The sequence below is a fragment of the Cupressus sempervirens genome, chromosome 8 (assembly GCF_028749045.1).
Source record: "Cupressus sempervirens isolate cs-2001-9-10 chromosome 8, ASM2874904v1, whole genome shotgun sequence".
NCBI lineage: Eukaryota > Viridiplantae > Streptophyta > Pinopsida > Cupressales > Cupressaceae > Cupressus > Cupressus sempervirens.
The window spans coordinates 572,211,254-572,224,599 of record NC_143125.1 but is presented as its reverse complement, the minus strand read 5'-3'; the positions used below and the strand labels follow the sequence as shown (position 1 = coordinate 572,224,599).

The following is a 13,346-nucleotide window of genomic DNA, read 5'->3' as shown; positions in this document are numbered from 1 at the left end:
CGATTACTTAAGAATCAAACTATTCAAGTATCGGTCATCCCATTGTTGACAAGGCCAACGTAGGGTCATGACCCTACATGGCATAAGCCACGTAGGGTCATGCCCCTACTTGGGCTGACTTCATATCTGTGTTTATATCTCTCGAATGACTGATGGAGATCATCAATTCATGGCATGCATTAACACAGTCATCGATTCAGTCTGCAATCTGCTATTTGATCCTATTAATCAGTAAGGTTGTGCTTATATATATATATATCTGCATTATTCATATCATTCAGTACTATTCTTTAATACATTTAAAGAAACATAAATTGATCAGAGAGAAGTTTAATATTTATCAAAGCTCAAATCAAGTAAAGAAACATTTAATTCAGAACTGTATATTCAACCTACAATAGTTAGTTTTCTATCTCCATCAAATCGATTATAAAACTTTACAGTTTTGACTGCAGGATGCTATGGATTGACCCTGGCTATGTTAAAAGTGAGAATATTTCCCTGGAGACCATGGATTGCACTGCTCTCACAGTAACAGGGAGTGATAAATCAAATTTCATGGTGAGGAATGTAATTTGAGACAGTTGTATAAGAAAAGGGACAGATAAATACTTAGTCATTTTTTAGTTTAAATGATCTTTGCTTGTTGTATAGGACATGCTTTGTGGTGACATTTATTATGTATGTTTTAAGCCTTTGTGTTGTATTTTACAGGGCTATTTTTTTGGTAAAGGTACATATATTCAAGAAAATTCTGGTGAGTAATAACATATTTGGTATATTTTTGTTTGGTGTAATGATTGTACTATATTGATAACAATATGTGATGTATCAATGAGCGGTCAAACAAAGCTAGTGTCTACAACATATGTGGGTACACAATTTAAAAAAACAAAAACAAAACCAAAACAAAACAAAAAGAATGGGTACAAAGATTTGTCTGTATTAGAAAAACGAATTGAAATATATAATTGTGTAATTTTAACTTTCCAGATATTTTGACTCGAACAAATTTGTGAAAATCTAAGTTTGAAAACTAATATCATCCTTTATCATTGAAAATGAGCTGGCAGATAGATTGAAAACAAGATCAATAATGGGAGTAAAGTGTACACACATAAATATGCCAACAAAGTTGAAATAGTTAAGATATCAGTCTTGATGCACATAGATAGGCATCTTGAGACTGATATGTCTAAGCACCTGCTAGATAGATGTATTTAAGATATCTATGCTAGTAGCATCTGCAGCACAGCATGTAAAATATTAATATATTACTTTTTTAAAAATATGAATGAAGTATTTTTATGCTTTGCAAATTATGATGCTTGTCATATTCTTTCAAATGTCCAACAAGAATTCATAATGATTGAGACATTTCATATTTTATCATCTTTTTTTTTTGGGATGAAGTATTGTTATGCTTTGTACATCATGATTTCTGTCATCAAATGTACAATAGGAATTCACATTGAGTGACATTTCATCTTTTAAACCAAAACTTTCATCTCAATGTTAAGTCTTTTAAACTGTTATGTTTCTAATTACTTTAGTCTATCTTCCTCTGCTTTGCTCTTGGTGAGGAATATAAAGCAAACGCCACAATGCTATTTCTGATTTGTGATGATCTATTGCTGAACTCAGTGATATATATGTATCTTATTTGTTAACTTAAATTGATTCTCTGTCTTTCTGGGAGACTGTAACCTGTACTTTTGATGATATTAATTCTTTTGCAGCCCACTGTATGTTGAACTCCTCAGTTCTCCATTCACAGTGTGTAAGCTCTTTGTTGATCAGATTGTAAACAGCTTTAGAAGCATCTTGTTCTTGTCTTGGAATTTCTAATAACTTATGCACAAGAGGCTGAAAATGAACAACACTCTAATAAATCGTCATAAGTCTTCATAACTGCAATAACATCTCTATCGTGTTCTTCCCTTATTGTGACCAATTAATACTGAAACATGGTGTATATTAAGCCATTCAGTCCCATGTCAAGAATAAGATTAGACAATCTGATTTCTGCATATGTTTTTAGTATGGCAACACTTCTTGAGAATGATGACTTCCAATGTCCCCAAGATTGTGAAAATTATCAATAATTAGCTGAAGTACATTCTTTATTATGTCTTCTTTGTAAGGTTCCTGAGGTGTTAAGATTCTTGTAACCTCCATCAAACAAGAAGTAACTATTACAGAAGTAATTGGTAAAATACTTGTTATTAATAGAGACCAAAAGGTCAATTTATACAAAAGAATAAAATGAGAATAGAAGCATTCTATTCTAACAGAGAAAGCTAAAAAACGAAAGCAAACTAAAGTTAACTAGATATTTACAATAGATAACCATGAACTAATAATAGACAATTATCTATTATCGTAATACCCTCCCTTAATGGTAAATTTATCTAGAACACCAAGTTGTCCCCTGAATTTGACAAACTTATCAAGACCAAGAGTCTTGGTGAGAATGTATGCAGTTTGATTTGTGGTAGGAACATACTGCTAATCTATAGTCCCGTCTTCAACCAACTGTCATACGTAATGACAATGAACATCCACATGCTTGTTTCGTTCATGGAAGACTGGATTTCCTGCTAACTTGATAACGCCTTTGTTATCAACAAAGTGGTCGGTCCTGCTGGTGACATTTGCATATCCCCAAGCATTCGACGAAGTCAAACAGCTACACATCGTGCCTTAATAGTCCCTTTGTAGAGGAGAGAGAAACTGCTTGCTACTTCTTACTAGTCCATGTGACTGCACTGGATCCCAAACTGAACATATATCTAGAAGTTGACTTTTTATCATCAACAGAGCCTGCCCAATCTGAATTTGTGAACCCAGTGAGTTTAGGATTAGAACTTTAAGAGTACAAAAGTCCATAATCAGAAGTGCCCTTCATAACGAAGCATATGTTTTGCTGCCATCCAATGATCAGCCTTAGGAGTTGTCATAAAGCATGAAATATAGCTGACTGCGAAGTTGATATCAGGCCTAGTAGCAGAGAGGTAGATGAGACTGCCTACTAGTTGCCTGTATATAGTATCATCAACGGAAGGAGAATTAGACTTTGCGGATAACTTGAGACCTTTTTCCATAGGTGTAGATGCAGGCTTGCAATCTTACATACGAAATTTGTCTAACAGGGCCTTGACATATTTGGACTGAGAGATTAATATACAGAAGACTATTGCCAAACTTTAACACCTAGGCAATAATGCATGAGCCCAAGGTCAGTCATATCAAAAGACTAGCATAAATTCTGTTTGATTCCCTGAATCAAAGTTGCCGCACTGCCAGTTATGATCAAATCATCCACATAAATAACTAGAGGATGATGTCACTGTCAGTAGTCTTGATGTACAAATTTGAGTCTAAAGAACTCCTCTTGAAGCTTTGATCACTGAGGTACTTATCAATTTTTATGTACCATGCCTGAGGGGCTTCCTTCAAGCCATAGAGGATTTTTACCAATTTGAGAACCTAATGGCCTTTACCAACAACCTTGAAACTAAGAGGCTGCATCATACCTCTTCATGGTGATCACCATTCAGGAAAGCACTCTTGACGTCCGTTTGATGGACCTTCCAGCGAAACTGTGCTGCCATGGCTAGGACTAATCTGATGGTGCTCATCTTTGCAATAGGAGCAAAGGTCTCCTCATAATCAATGCTGTAACGCTGAGAAAAGCCCTTCGCTACTAAATGAGCTTTGTACTTGTCCAAAGTACCATCCGATTTGTATTTGATTTTGTAAACCCATTTGCAGCTAATGGGTTTCTTCCTTGGTGGAAGATCAGAAAGGACTCAGGTGTTGTTCTTTAGCAGGCTTTGGTGTTTAGATGTCATGGCCTGTTCCCACTTTGGAATTCCTTTAGCCTCGGAATATGTTTGAAGTTCAAACACATTGTGAATGTTCTCCATGAGAGCAAAGTTAACAAAATCTGTAGTTTTACTCTTTTTCTGAGCAATTCTGCCATCAACGAACTCATCATCATGAAAGCTCAACAAGCGTCTTAGCCCACTACTTAGGCTGGATAGGGGAATAACCAACATGAGTATCAGGAGATGCTTGATCAGTAGGTTCCTCATCAAAAAAATCTGGATCAAACTTAGGTGAAGCATCTACAAAACGAGGTGATCCTGCAGGAGAAGCCGGAGGTGTCTGTATAGGTATCACTGGTATAACTGGAGCTATAGAGCTATTTGAGCCCTCCCATCAGGTGGACCTAATGGAAGCCGATCTCCCAAATCATGAGCCATCATAGGCTGGTTTGCTGGATCAGGAACAGGAGAAACAGGCATGGATGGTCCTCGCTGCTAATCAAAGGCTACATCTCGACTGTAGATGAGACGGGATGTCTCAACATCGATCAAGCGGTAGGCTTTGTGAAGACTGATGGATTTGGCAAGCATGAGTTTCTGACTCTTGGCATCCGACTTGGTGCATGATGCATCAGGTATCCAAACTAAAGCAAGGGAGCCAAAAACCTTCAGGTGACTGATTTTGGGTTTGCGACCTAACCAGGCCTCTTTTGGAGTTTTACCTTTGATCACCACTATAGGTGATCGGTTCAACAGATAAACTGTAGTGTTAATTGCTTTTGCTTAAAATTTCTTCGGAACATGTCTGTGTTTGAGCATGGATTGAGCCATCTTAGTGATTGTCCTGTTTTGATGTTCAACTACACTGTTTTGTTGTGGCGTGTGGGGTTGTGGTTAACTAGTGTTTGATGCCATGTGTATCGAAGAAGTTGGAGAAAACATTAGAACAAAATTCCCTCCATTGTCTAATCTAAGAGTAATAATAGATTTCCTAGACTCGTTTTCAACTAAAGTTTTAAACTTTTGAAATACAGGAAATGTATCAATTATTTTTTTAAGGAAATACACTCACATTTTTCTACTGAAATCATCAACAAACAACAAAAAATACCTGGACCTAAGAACAAAAAGAGTTGCCATAGGGCCGTAGATATCGGCATGAACAAGTTGAAGTACTTGAGAAGCTCGCCATGAATCACCACTAGTGAAAGGTGTGCGATGTTGCTTCCCAGCCTGGCATGCATCACAAACTCCAAGCTGTTGAGTTTGAATCTTTGGAAATCCAAGAACAAGCTCATCCCAAGAAAGTTGTGAGAGATAATGCACATTAAGTGCCCATATCGCTGATGCCAATGTGTGCTGATAGAAGACCACCGAGCAACCATAGCTAAGTCTTGAGAATCACCAGAATCAGTAAGTCTAAAAAGACCATGATCCTCAAGACCCATTGCAATAGTGGACTTAGTCACTTGATCAGTGATGGTGTACTGATATGAACTAAAGGTGATTGCCAAGTGTGGAGAATGTCGCAGCAATTGACTGACCGAGAGTAGATTTATTTCCATCCTTGGAATGCAGTACACATCAAGGAATATGAGATTCCTTCCAGTAGACTGAATTTGAATGTTGCCTTTGCCGACGACTGTGTACTCTTGTTTGCCACCAAAAATAATAGAGTCTGAATAAGGTTGGTAGTCAGTAAACCAGTCTTTGCGGTGAGTGAAATGATGAGAGGCACCTAGATCAATGTACCAAGCATACAACTTCACATGATCTGTAGATCTTTTAGCCATGAGGTGTAAAAGACAAATTTCGCTTGCTCAGTGTGCTCTACACTATTCTCTTTGGGTTGCGAACCCGATTGCTTAGACTGTACAGCTAAGTGTCTCTGACAATCAACCTTCATGTGTCCAAACTTGTGACAGTAGTTGCATTGAATGTTCTTCTTTTGAGAACGATCTGATGCTGGAGCAGAAGACTTTTGCTGAGATGGTTGTTGAAACTTGCCTTTATCCTTCTGAATGGATTTCGCAACAAAGGCTTGCTCTGTGGAGGTGGAACTGGAGCTGCTACCGAACTGTTGTTTCCATCAATCTTGCTAAAGCAGCAGGGTGCAAAGATCAGTGAACTTTAAATCAACACTAGAAGATGTGATGTTGAGAGTCTTGATAAAGTGCTCATAGGATTTTGGTAAACTCCTCTTCCTCCATCTTGCGACCAATGGCAAGTAACTAATCACAGATTCCTTGAATCCGATTCAGGTGTGCCTGGAGCGAGGTGCACTCATCCATGACAATAGAAAATAAAGTTTTTTTCAGAAAGAAAGTTCTGTTTTTGTCAGAAGTCTCATGAAGTATCCAGATTTCGGCAGCTATCTTGTTGGACAAAATCTGAGGAAGTTGATCATCAGAACGAATAATTTGAGAAGAATCACTACCTCCTGATTTTTCAGATCTCATGTATCTTGATCAGAACTAGGAGCAGTGAGACGTTTTGCAACACCCAAAACAAGTTGATTGGTGTTTCGATATTCAAAAATTGCGATGGTTTGCTGCTTCCAAGTGCCATAATTTCAACCATTAAATTTTGAGGTGTGCTTGAGAAAAATGTTTGTCAGTGATGCCATGGCACATTTTTCAATGAAAATCCGTGAAAACTGATGAAGACACATTCTTCAAGTCAAAAACATGGAAGACAGAAAATTTGGAGAGTGACCTAGAAGAGAGCTCAAAAAATCTAGAAGGAATATGTTGTCATTTTCTGGATCCATTGGCTCAAAAATTGAGGCACAGAAAAATCTGATGACAACCTAGTTGAGCTCTTGAAAAATCCACCAAGAATTTAAAATCAAATCAAAATTTTTTTTCGAACTCAAAAAACTTGGGTTTTGAGCAAAAAACTAGGTTGATGGCCATGGAGGTCAAAAACAACAGAAAAATGGTGGTTGCAAGCAGAAGAACTGTTTGATTTTTTTGAGAATAGGGGCATTTTGACCGAGACAGTAGTGGGGATGAAACTAAGACACAAAAGGAGATTTTTCACCCTCAAAACGCTATGTTTGGAAAAACCTGTAATCTCAGAAAAATGTCCATGAAGCCACAATTTTTCACCAAACAATGAGCCCCAACATGTGCATTGTGAGCAGAAAAATCACAGGTTAGCATAACACCAGATGCGAGCAGAGAAATCGCAAGTTTCCACAAGAGATCGGACGTGATTTGTAGGTCATGAACTGCAGGCTAAACACGAGTTCTCAGAATCACAATTTTTATAAAAGAAACCTAACCGAAACTTAGATTCTTCACAGATGAATTTCCCAAAAGAAAAACAGAAACCCTAGATGGGCAATTTGAAAAAAAACCTTAGAAATTATTTCAGAAAATTTTAGTGAATAATTTTGTCGAATGAAATTATAAAATTTTCAAAAAAGTTGAAGTATTGGCTTTGATACCATATTACGGAAGTAATTGGTAAAATACTTGCTTGTTATTAATAGAGACTAGAAGGTCAATTTATACAAAACAATAAAATGATGTTTCCTTAGGAAAAGATCATAAAGAATAGAAACGTTCTATTCTAATAGAGAAAGCTAAAAAACGAAAGCAAACTAAAGCTAACTAGATATTTACAATAGATAACCATTAACTAATAATAGACAATTATCTATTATTGTAATAGTAACTAGCAATCTTACCTCGTTATCTGAATGCTTTAACCACTTGTGTTGTTTGAACTTAGTCATTGCAACAAGTCATGGGGTGATTGCACTATAATGGTTAAGTATCCTTCCAACTGGAATTAAGGTGACAAGAACCTTTTCCCTTGTTTGTGAATCCAAACCTAGCTTGCTACTTGTCTCATAAATCACTTTGGCTAAACTGTTATTTTTTGCCATTTCCACTATCAGAATCTTTTAATAGTGTTTCACACTCCCTCTTAAGCTTCAATTGTTTCCTTGGAATATGACTCAAACTAAAGGGGTAAACATCACACCTGTTTTCAACCAAACCGCTAGCTCTATGCTAACAATGATAATCTTCAATGCTTGTGTCTACAACTGGTTATGGCCTGAGAACTCTTTCAAGTGCACGCGAATATTTCAACTTCACCAAAAAAGTTGGTTTGTCCCTTCAACTAAGTCTTATATGTTACCCAGACTGTAATCGTTCTCACGATGCCTGAGAAATGTCAAATCATAATAAAATACTTTGTGCAGACTAATTAAAAATAACTCCTCTGAACAACTGCATTTCTAGTGCTATGGTAAAGACATCATTATTTCACCCAATTCTATACTCTTTCCAAAGCATGGCTGCTGACATGTAGAGATGCAACGAGAAATTTCCTTTCACAGTAATTGCAATCTTCTAAGTGCCCACAAATAATTTAGCCACAAAATTATTCATTTCCTCATGACAATGCAATGCTCGAATGGGATAGTTATCTAAATATGACAAGAGGCTAATCTCTGCAAATTTTATTAGAAGGTAATATTTTGAATCCAAAATGATTCCCAAAATTCCCTGCTTCGTTTTGAGTGAATGACCAACATAGAGGCATTATTTATCCCCTACTCATGCCATCCTCTGTGTTCACCACTGCATTGAAGCTGGAGTTGGTGTCAAGGCCTGGAGATGCTTAACTTGCACGCACTACACATTACCAACGACCACAAATATTGTCAACTCCAAATTTTCAACTTCAACTATTGTTGTCAATGCGTAATTAAGAACAACTGTATAAGAAATGACTTCTGATCATGATTTCATTTAATTCATTCTCCTTTATTTTTTAGTTACAACAACTTATTGCCCAATAGGAGTACATTGTAATGTCTCCAAGCCAACAAATCCACTGTTTTAATAATCTGGGTCAGTAATTACAACCACTTCTAGGTGTCGACCCGCTTCCGAAACAATATTTTTCTTCCAAAATCGAAGAACAAACATAGGTGCTCAGTCAATGAGGGAGCTCTATTTACATTATACATATACATACATGCATATATATGTGTATGTATTTTTTCTCAATATCCATGGCCAAGCCTCATAGAAATATCTTCTATTGGGGCTTGATCCGCATCTGCCAAGCAAAGATTTCTAACTAAGGGCTCCGAGAATTGTAATTGATAAACACAAAATATTTTATCATTGTGTTACTAATCAATAATGAAAGACTTCAATACAAAGACATTAAAAGTTCAAAATTTTCAAGTCACCTTTACAATCTATGTAGTTGTTTGTGCAAACAGTTGGTCACTCCTTTTTGCTTCTTTGAATAACTTGAGTCTATCCATGCTTGACTTACACTTTTTGCTTCAAAGTTGTTAGTGAACTATGAATACTTTGCAACGATAAGAAAATTATTGTGAATTTGACACCCGACTCTTTCTCTTGGGTGTGTTCTCTCATCAAGAAAAGAATCCAAGGGTGATTGTAGACATATAAAGGATAATTGGGAAATATACTCTTGGCTTGGATAATAGAAAACAAAAATGTCTTGTATGGTGAAGGTTTAAAGTATAATTTTCTTTTTATTAGTTGAATGTGTAATCAAGGACATACCCTTGTATTTAATGCTCAATGTTGTGAGATCAGGAAGGTAGGCATAAGAAAGTTAGTTGCAAAGGCAATTAGAGCAGAAAATAATCTATACATCCTTAGTGAGATCAATTGATAGAGACGTTATATAGGACAAATAGATGAAAACTAGTTATGACATAGAAGAATAGGCCATGCAAACTATTTATAATCAAACTTTATAAGTCAATGTTATGCAACTCATTAAATGTAAAAACATCAAGGTTAACCATTATGTTAGAGACACCTGTGTGCAGGTAGTCAAAATATTATTAAAATATTTAACTTTATTTTTCAAACCAGGCATGCAAATTGTGATTATAGTCGTGTCATCTTGTTGTGGATGTATAATACTATAATACATGGCAAAAATGCTATGTTGCAAACAAGATCTTCAGACAAAGCATACATGAAAGGCAGTAAGGTAGCAGAGAAACATGTCAAGTTTATCTTAGATAGAAGTTATGAGTGTTTAAGGTGAAGGACAATTGTAGGGGAGCTAATGGTTGTATTATCGTTCAGCCCTATAGATTTATTGGGAACATTCTTTTAGAAGACAATGTCATCAGTGTCAAGAGGAAGAATAATTGAAATGGGGAGATTCTTTGTGAGAGCACTGGTCATCCTTTTGGCACTAATGTCAAAAGGAGAGTAGCAGAAAAGGGGATGCATTTGCAGAAAGAGGGTGTATTATGTTCTTTCGGTGTTCACAGATAATTAATTTTTATAAGGTTGCCAACAATGACAAAGGAAGGGATTGCTGGCAACATTGTCACTGATGTCGAAGTGTGTTTTGTTCATGAAGGAAGATTGTTGGAAATATGGTCATTGATGTAAGAGTGAGATTGTTTGAAATAATGTTGTTGATGATGAATACTAGTGATGTTAAAGTTTGGGAGGTTATTTTTTGTACTGGCTTTAATTGGAGGGGGACTAATGGAATTCTATTATTTTGAAATAGGCATAATTGAAGGCCGACTCATGGTGAATATTAGTGATGTCAAAGTTTTGGAGTTTATTTTTTATATAGGCTTTAATTGGAGGGAGACTTGTGGACTTTTCTTATTTTGAAATAGGTGTAATTGAAGGCCGACTCATGGAATTTTATTATTTTGAAAGAGTTATAATTGGAGGCTAATTGATGGAATTTGGTTAATACAAATTACTTTTGCATGGCTGACCTATATGATAAATGCATATAATTTTGATGCATGAAGTGGTATACATGGCGAAGTGAGTTTTTGTGTTAGTGTGTGTGTATTTAATGCATTATCATCCAAACATAGTATAGAAAAGATTTAATGCAACGTAGATAATAGATATCATATTTTGTGAAGTGTAGAAAAATATGTTCATTTGTTGAAGAAACCTCTAGAAGGAAGAATCTGAAATTTTGCTGAAGAGATTGGTACCTACAAAAAGAAGAGATTTTTGTCTTTTGTTGAGTTAGCGCTCAATTGTGTAGATTGGTGTGTCTGGTAGGTTGGTCCATGCAAATTCTATAAGTAGTGATCTGTCTTAGGTGGTTTGGTGACTGCAAATATGGTAAAATTATTTAATAAATTTTTGGTTGGATTTGAACAGTAGAACTTATTAGTGTGTGGTTTTCTCTCAAATGGATTTTTCTCAGAAGACTTACCACACAATTCTCGTGTCATTAATCATTAGATCTTCTGTGATTTCTGTTATTGTGGTTGTTAGATTTTAATATTTAAAAGTTTATTTTCTAGTGACATCTCCCTCCCGTCATAATAAGTGTGTGCTCATCGAAATTTATATTTTGTGCACAACATTAATGTTGATGTGGATCACTTGTGTGGATGACTTGTTCATGTATGCTCATCCTCTCCCACTTCCAGATTATTTGATGATACGATGGATCTAGGAATATTTGTGAGATTGGTAGATATCTTTACAAGGAAACTAAAAATGCTAGTTTGAATATATTTAGCTGCATTAGTGTAGAGAAGAAAAATTGCAAGGAAGCATCCTTTAGATCTATTTGTAACCTTGGAGTTTCTTTTAGTTTTGTTTGAGATTTATCAAGATTTAGATAAAATAATCTTCAGTTACATCAACCTTTTGGGTGCTCTTCAAACTTGATGGAGAATAAGGATATTTTTTAATAGTCATCTTTTTGACTATAATCATCATCCATAGTCTTCAACAGTACTTTGGTATGATCAAAATTGCAAAATTATATCATTTGGGCACTTTATGCAACTTGAATATCTTATTGAGTTATTTAATTAATATCTCACTTAAGTTGTCCAATGTTGGAAATATTAAAAGGGACAAGTAAGTTCAATAGCCCAATTTAAATGTGTTAAAAGCTATTTCTAATGAAATCTTTGGAAAAAAGACTTTAGTTATCAGAAGATGTTATCATTCATCAAAAAGGTGAGAAGTACTATATAAAGTTAATTGTTTATTTCATAAAGGAGTTTTGGAGCAAAATAGATTTTTTTTATTGCTTTAAAAAGTTATAAAAGAAGGTTGAGGGCTTATTTATTGTAATGTCCCCTATCCAATGGGTTGGGATATCCAGGAAACATTCTCAAAAACATTTAACAAAGACTTCTTTTAAGCAATATGTGAGATTTGCACTGATCATATGCACAAAATATCATTGGCAATAAACTTCTATAATAATGAAAGCTTCTTGGTTCAATGGGTGTGATGTCACTCAAATTAAGGGCTGAGTTTATTTAAGATCTTTCACCCCTATATTTAAGTTAGGCTGTGTAAGATAAAGTTTGTATGAATATGGTTCCAATAAATAGTACCTATAGTGATATGATATGTGAAGCTATCTTGTAAGAGTAGATTTGTTATGATAGCCCAAAATACTTTGTGGGGGTTGGCCTGATTTACTTGTGCTATCTATAATTTTGATAATTTGTTGCTCCTCCAATTATAATGTTCTTATCTAAGACAATTCTGATGCGTCTGACCTCGTGTTTGAACTTTCGTAGCTATTAAAAGATCAAGTAGAGTAATCCTTCAAAGTGTAGCTCTAGATATTGGTTGGTATGGTTGAATCTATTGATTCTTATAAATTCATATCTTCTTGCTATGATGTACAGCTGCTACTTGAGCTAAGTGGATTTATACTGGTATAAAGTTATAGTTATAATTTGTCATATTTACCCTATTAAAAAATAATCAACTATGATTCTCTGTAACTATATTCAGTGTTCTGGTTCGCTTCTTATTGCTGTTATTATGCCTTACAAATAACCTTCATAAATCTCAGTGGCACTGTTCGATGTCCATCCTGTATATATAATATATATTGACTCTCATATGCTGCCTGTGAATGTTCTCTGGTAGAATATCATGGGTGCGACATAATACTGAATATTGTGTATGTTGTTCTGATATAGCTGCTGCATATAAACACAAGTATTTAATCGTAATCTCCCATGATTATTGTGTATTGTTCTATTCTGTATGCCCTCCCTTCAATATTCTCTTGCTGACTGGACTCTTCTTGCCGTTTCTATGTATGTGAATCCTGTTTGATATAATATACCCGTGCTAAAAAAAACACGGAGAGAGAAAGTATTGTTGACAGCTTCTGCTCTGTCCAATCCCTTGACCTCCTTCCTATTTGCTAATTGCTTGGCTTCTTCGTTCCCCCTATCTCTACTCCTATTCTGCATTAATCCTCATTACTGTGTCTGCAATAATTCTCTATTGATAATGGAGGTTGTTGTTCCAGATTTGACTCAATATGAGAAATGTTCTCCATCATATAGTCTGCGCTCTGCTATTTCTCTTGCTTGTGTAAGACTCCTCTGCTTCCTTTCTTATTAATTCCTTCTGATGCCCGAATGCTATAAGACTCGCCTTCTTCTGTCTTGGGTCTGCAACTGTCGTAATCCCCTCACTTTCCCTGATCCATCTAATCATCCTATATACCTGAAGGGCTTCC

General features: G+C 35.6%; 1 protein-coding gene across 8 annotated transcripts in view; it reads left to right on the top strand.

Moving 5' to 3' along the window:
• LOC149543679 (uncharacterized) overlaps positions 1-13,346 on the top strand; it is a 196,838-nt gene that overhangs the window by 47,584 nt on the left and 135,908 nt on the right. For 5 of the 8 annotated variants that reach the window (XR_016355672.1, XM_089798438.1, XM_089798437.1 and 2 more), the window contains exons 4-5: positions 444-561; positions 715-757. Coding sequence is in view for 6 of the 8 variants with exons in the window: in XM_089798438.1 (XP_089654564.1) it covers positions 444-561; positions 715-757 (161 nt within the window). In the remaining 2 variants the exon portion in view is untranslated. The remainder of the gene's footprint in view (positions 1-443; positions 562-714; positions 758-13,346) is intronic. The other 3 variants (XR_016355673.1, XM_089798435.1, XM_089798439.1) reach the window with 1 other exon arrangement.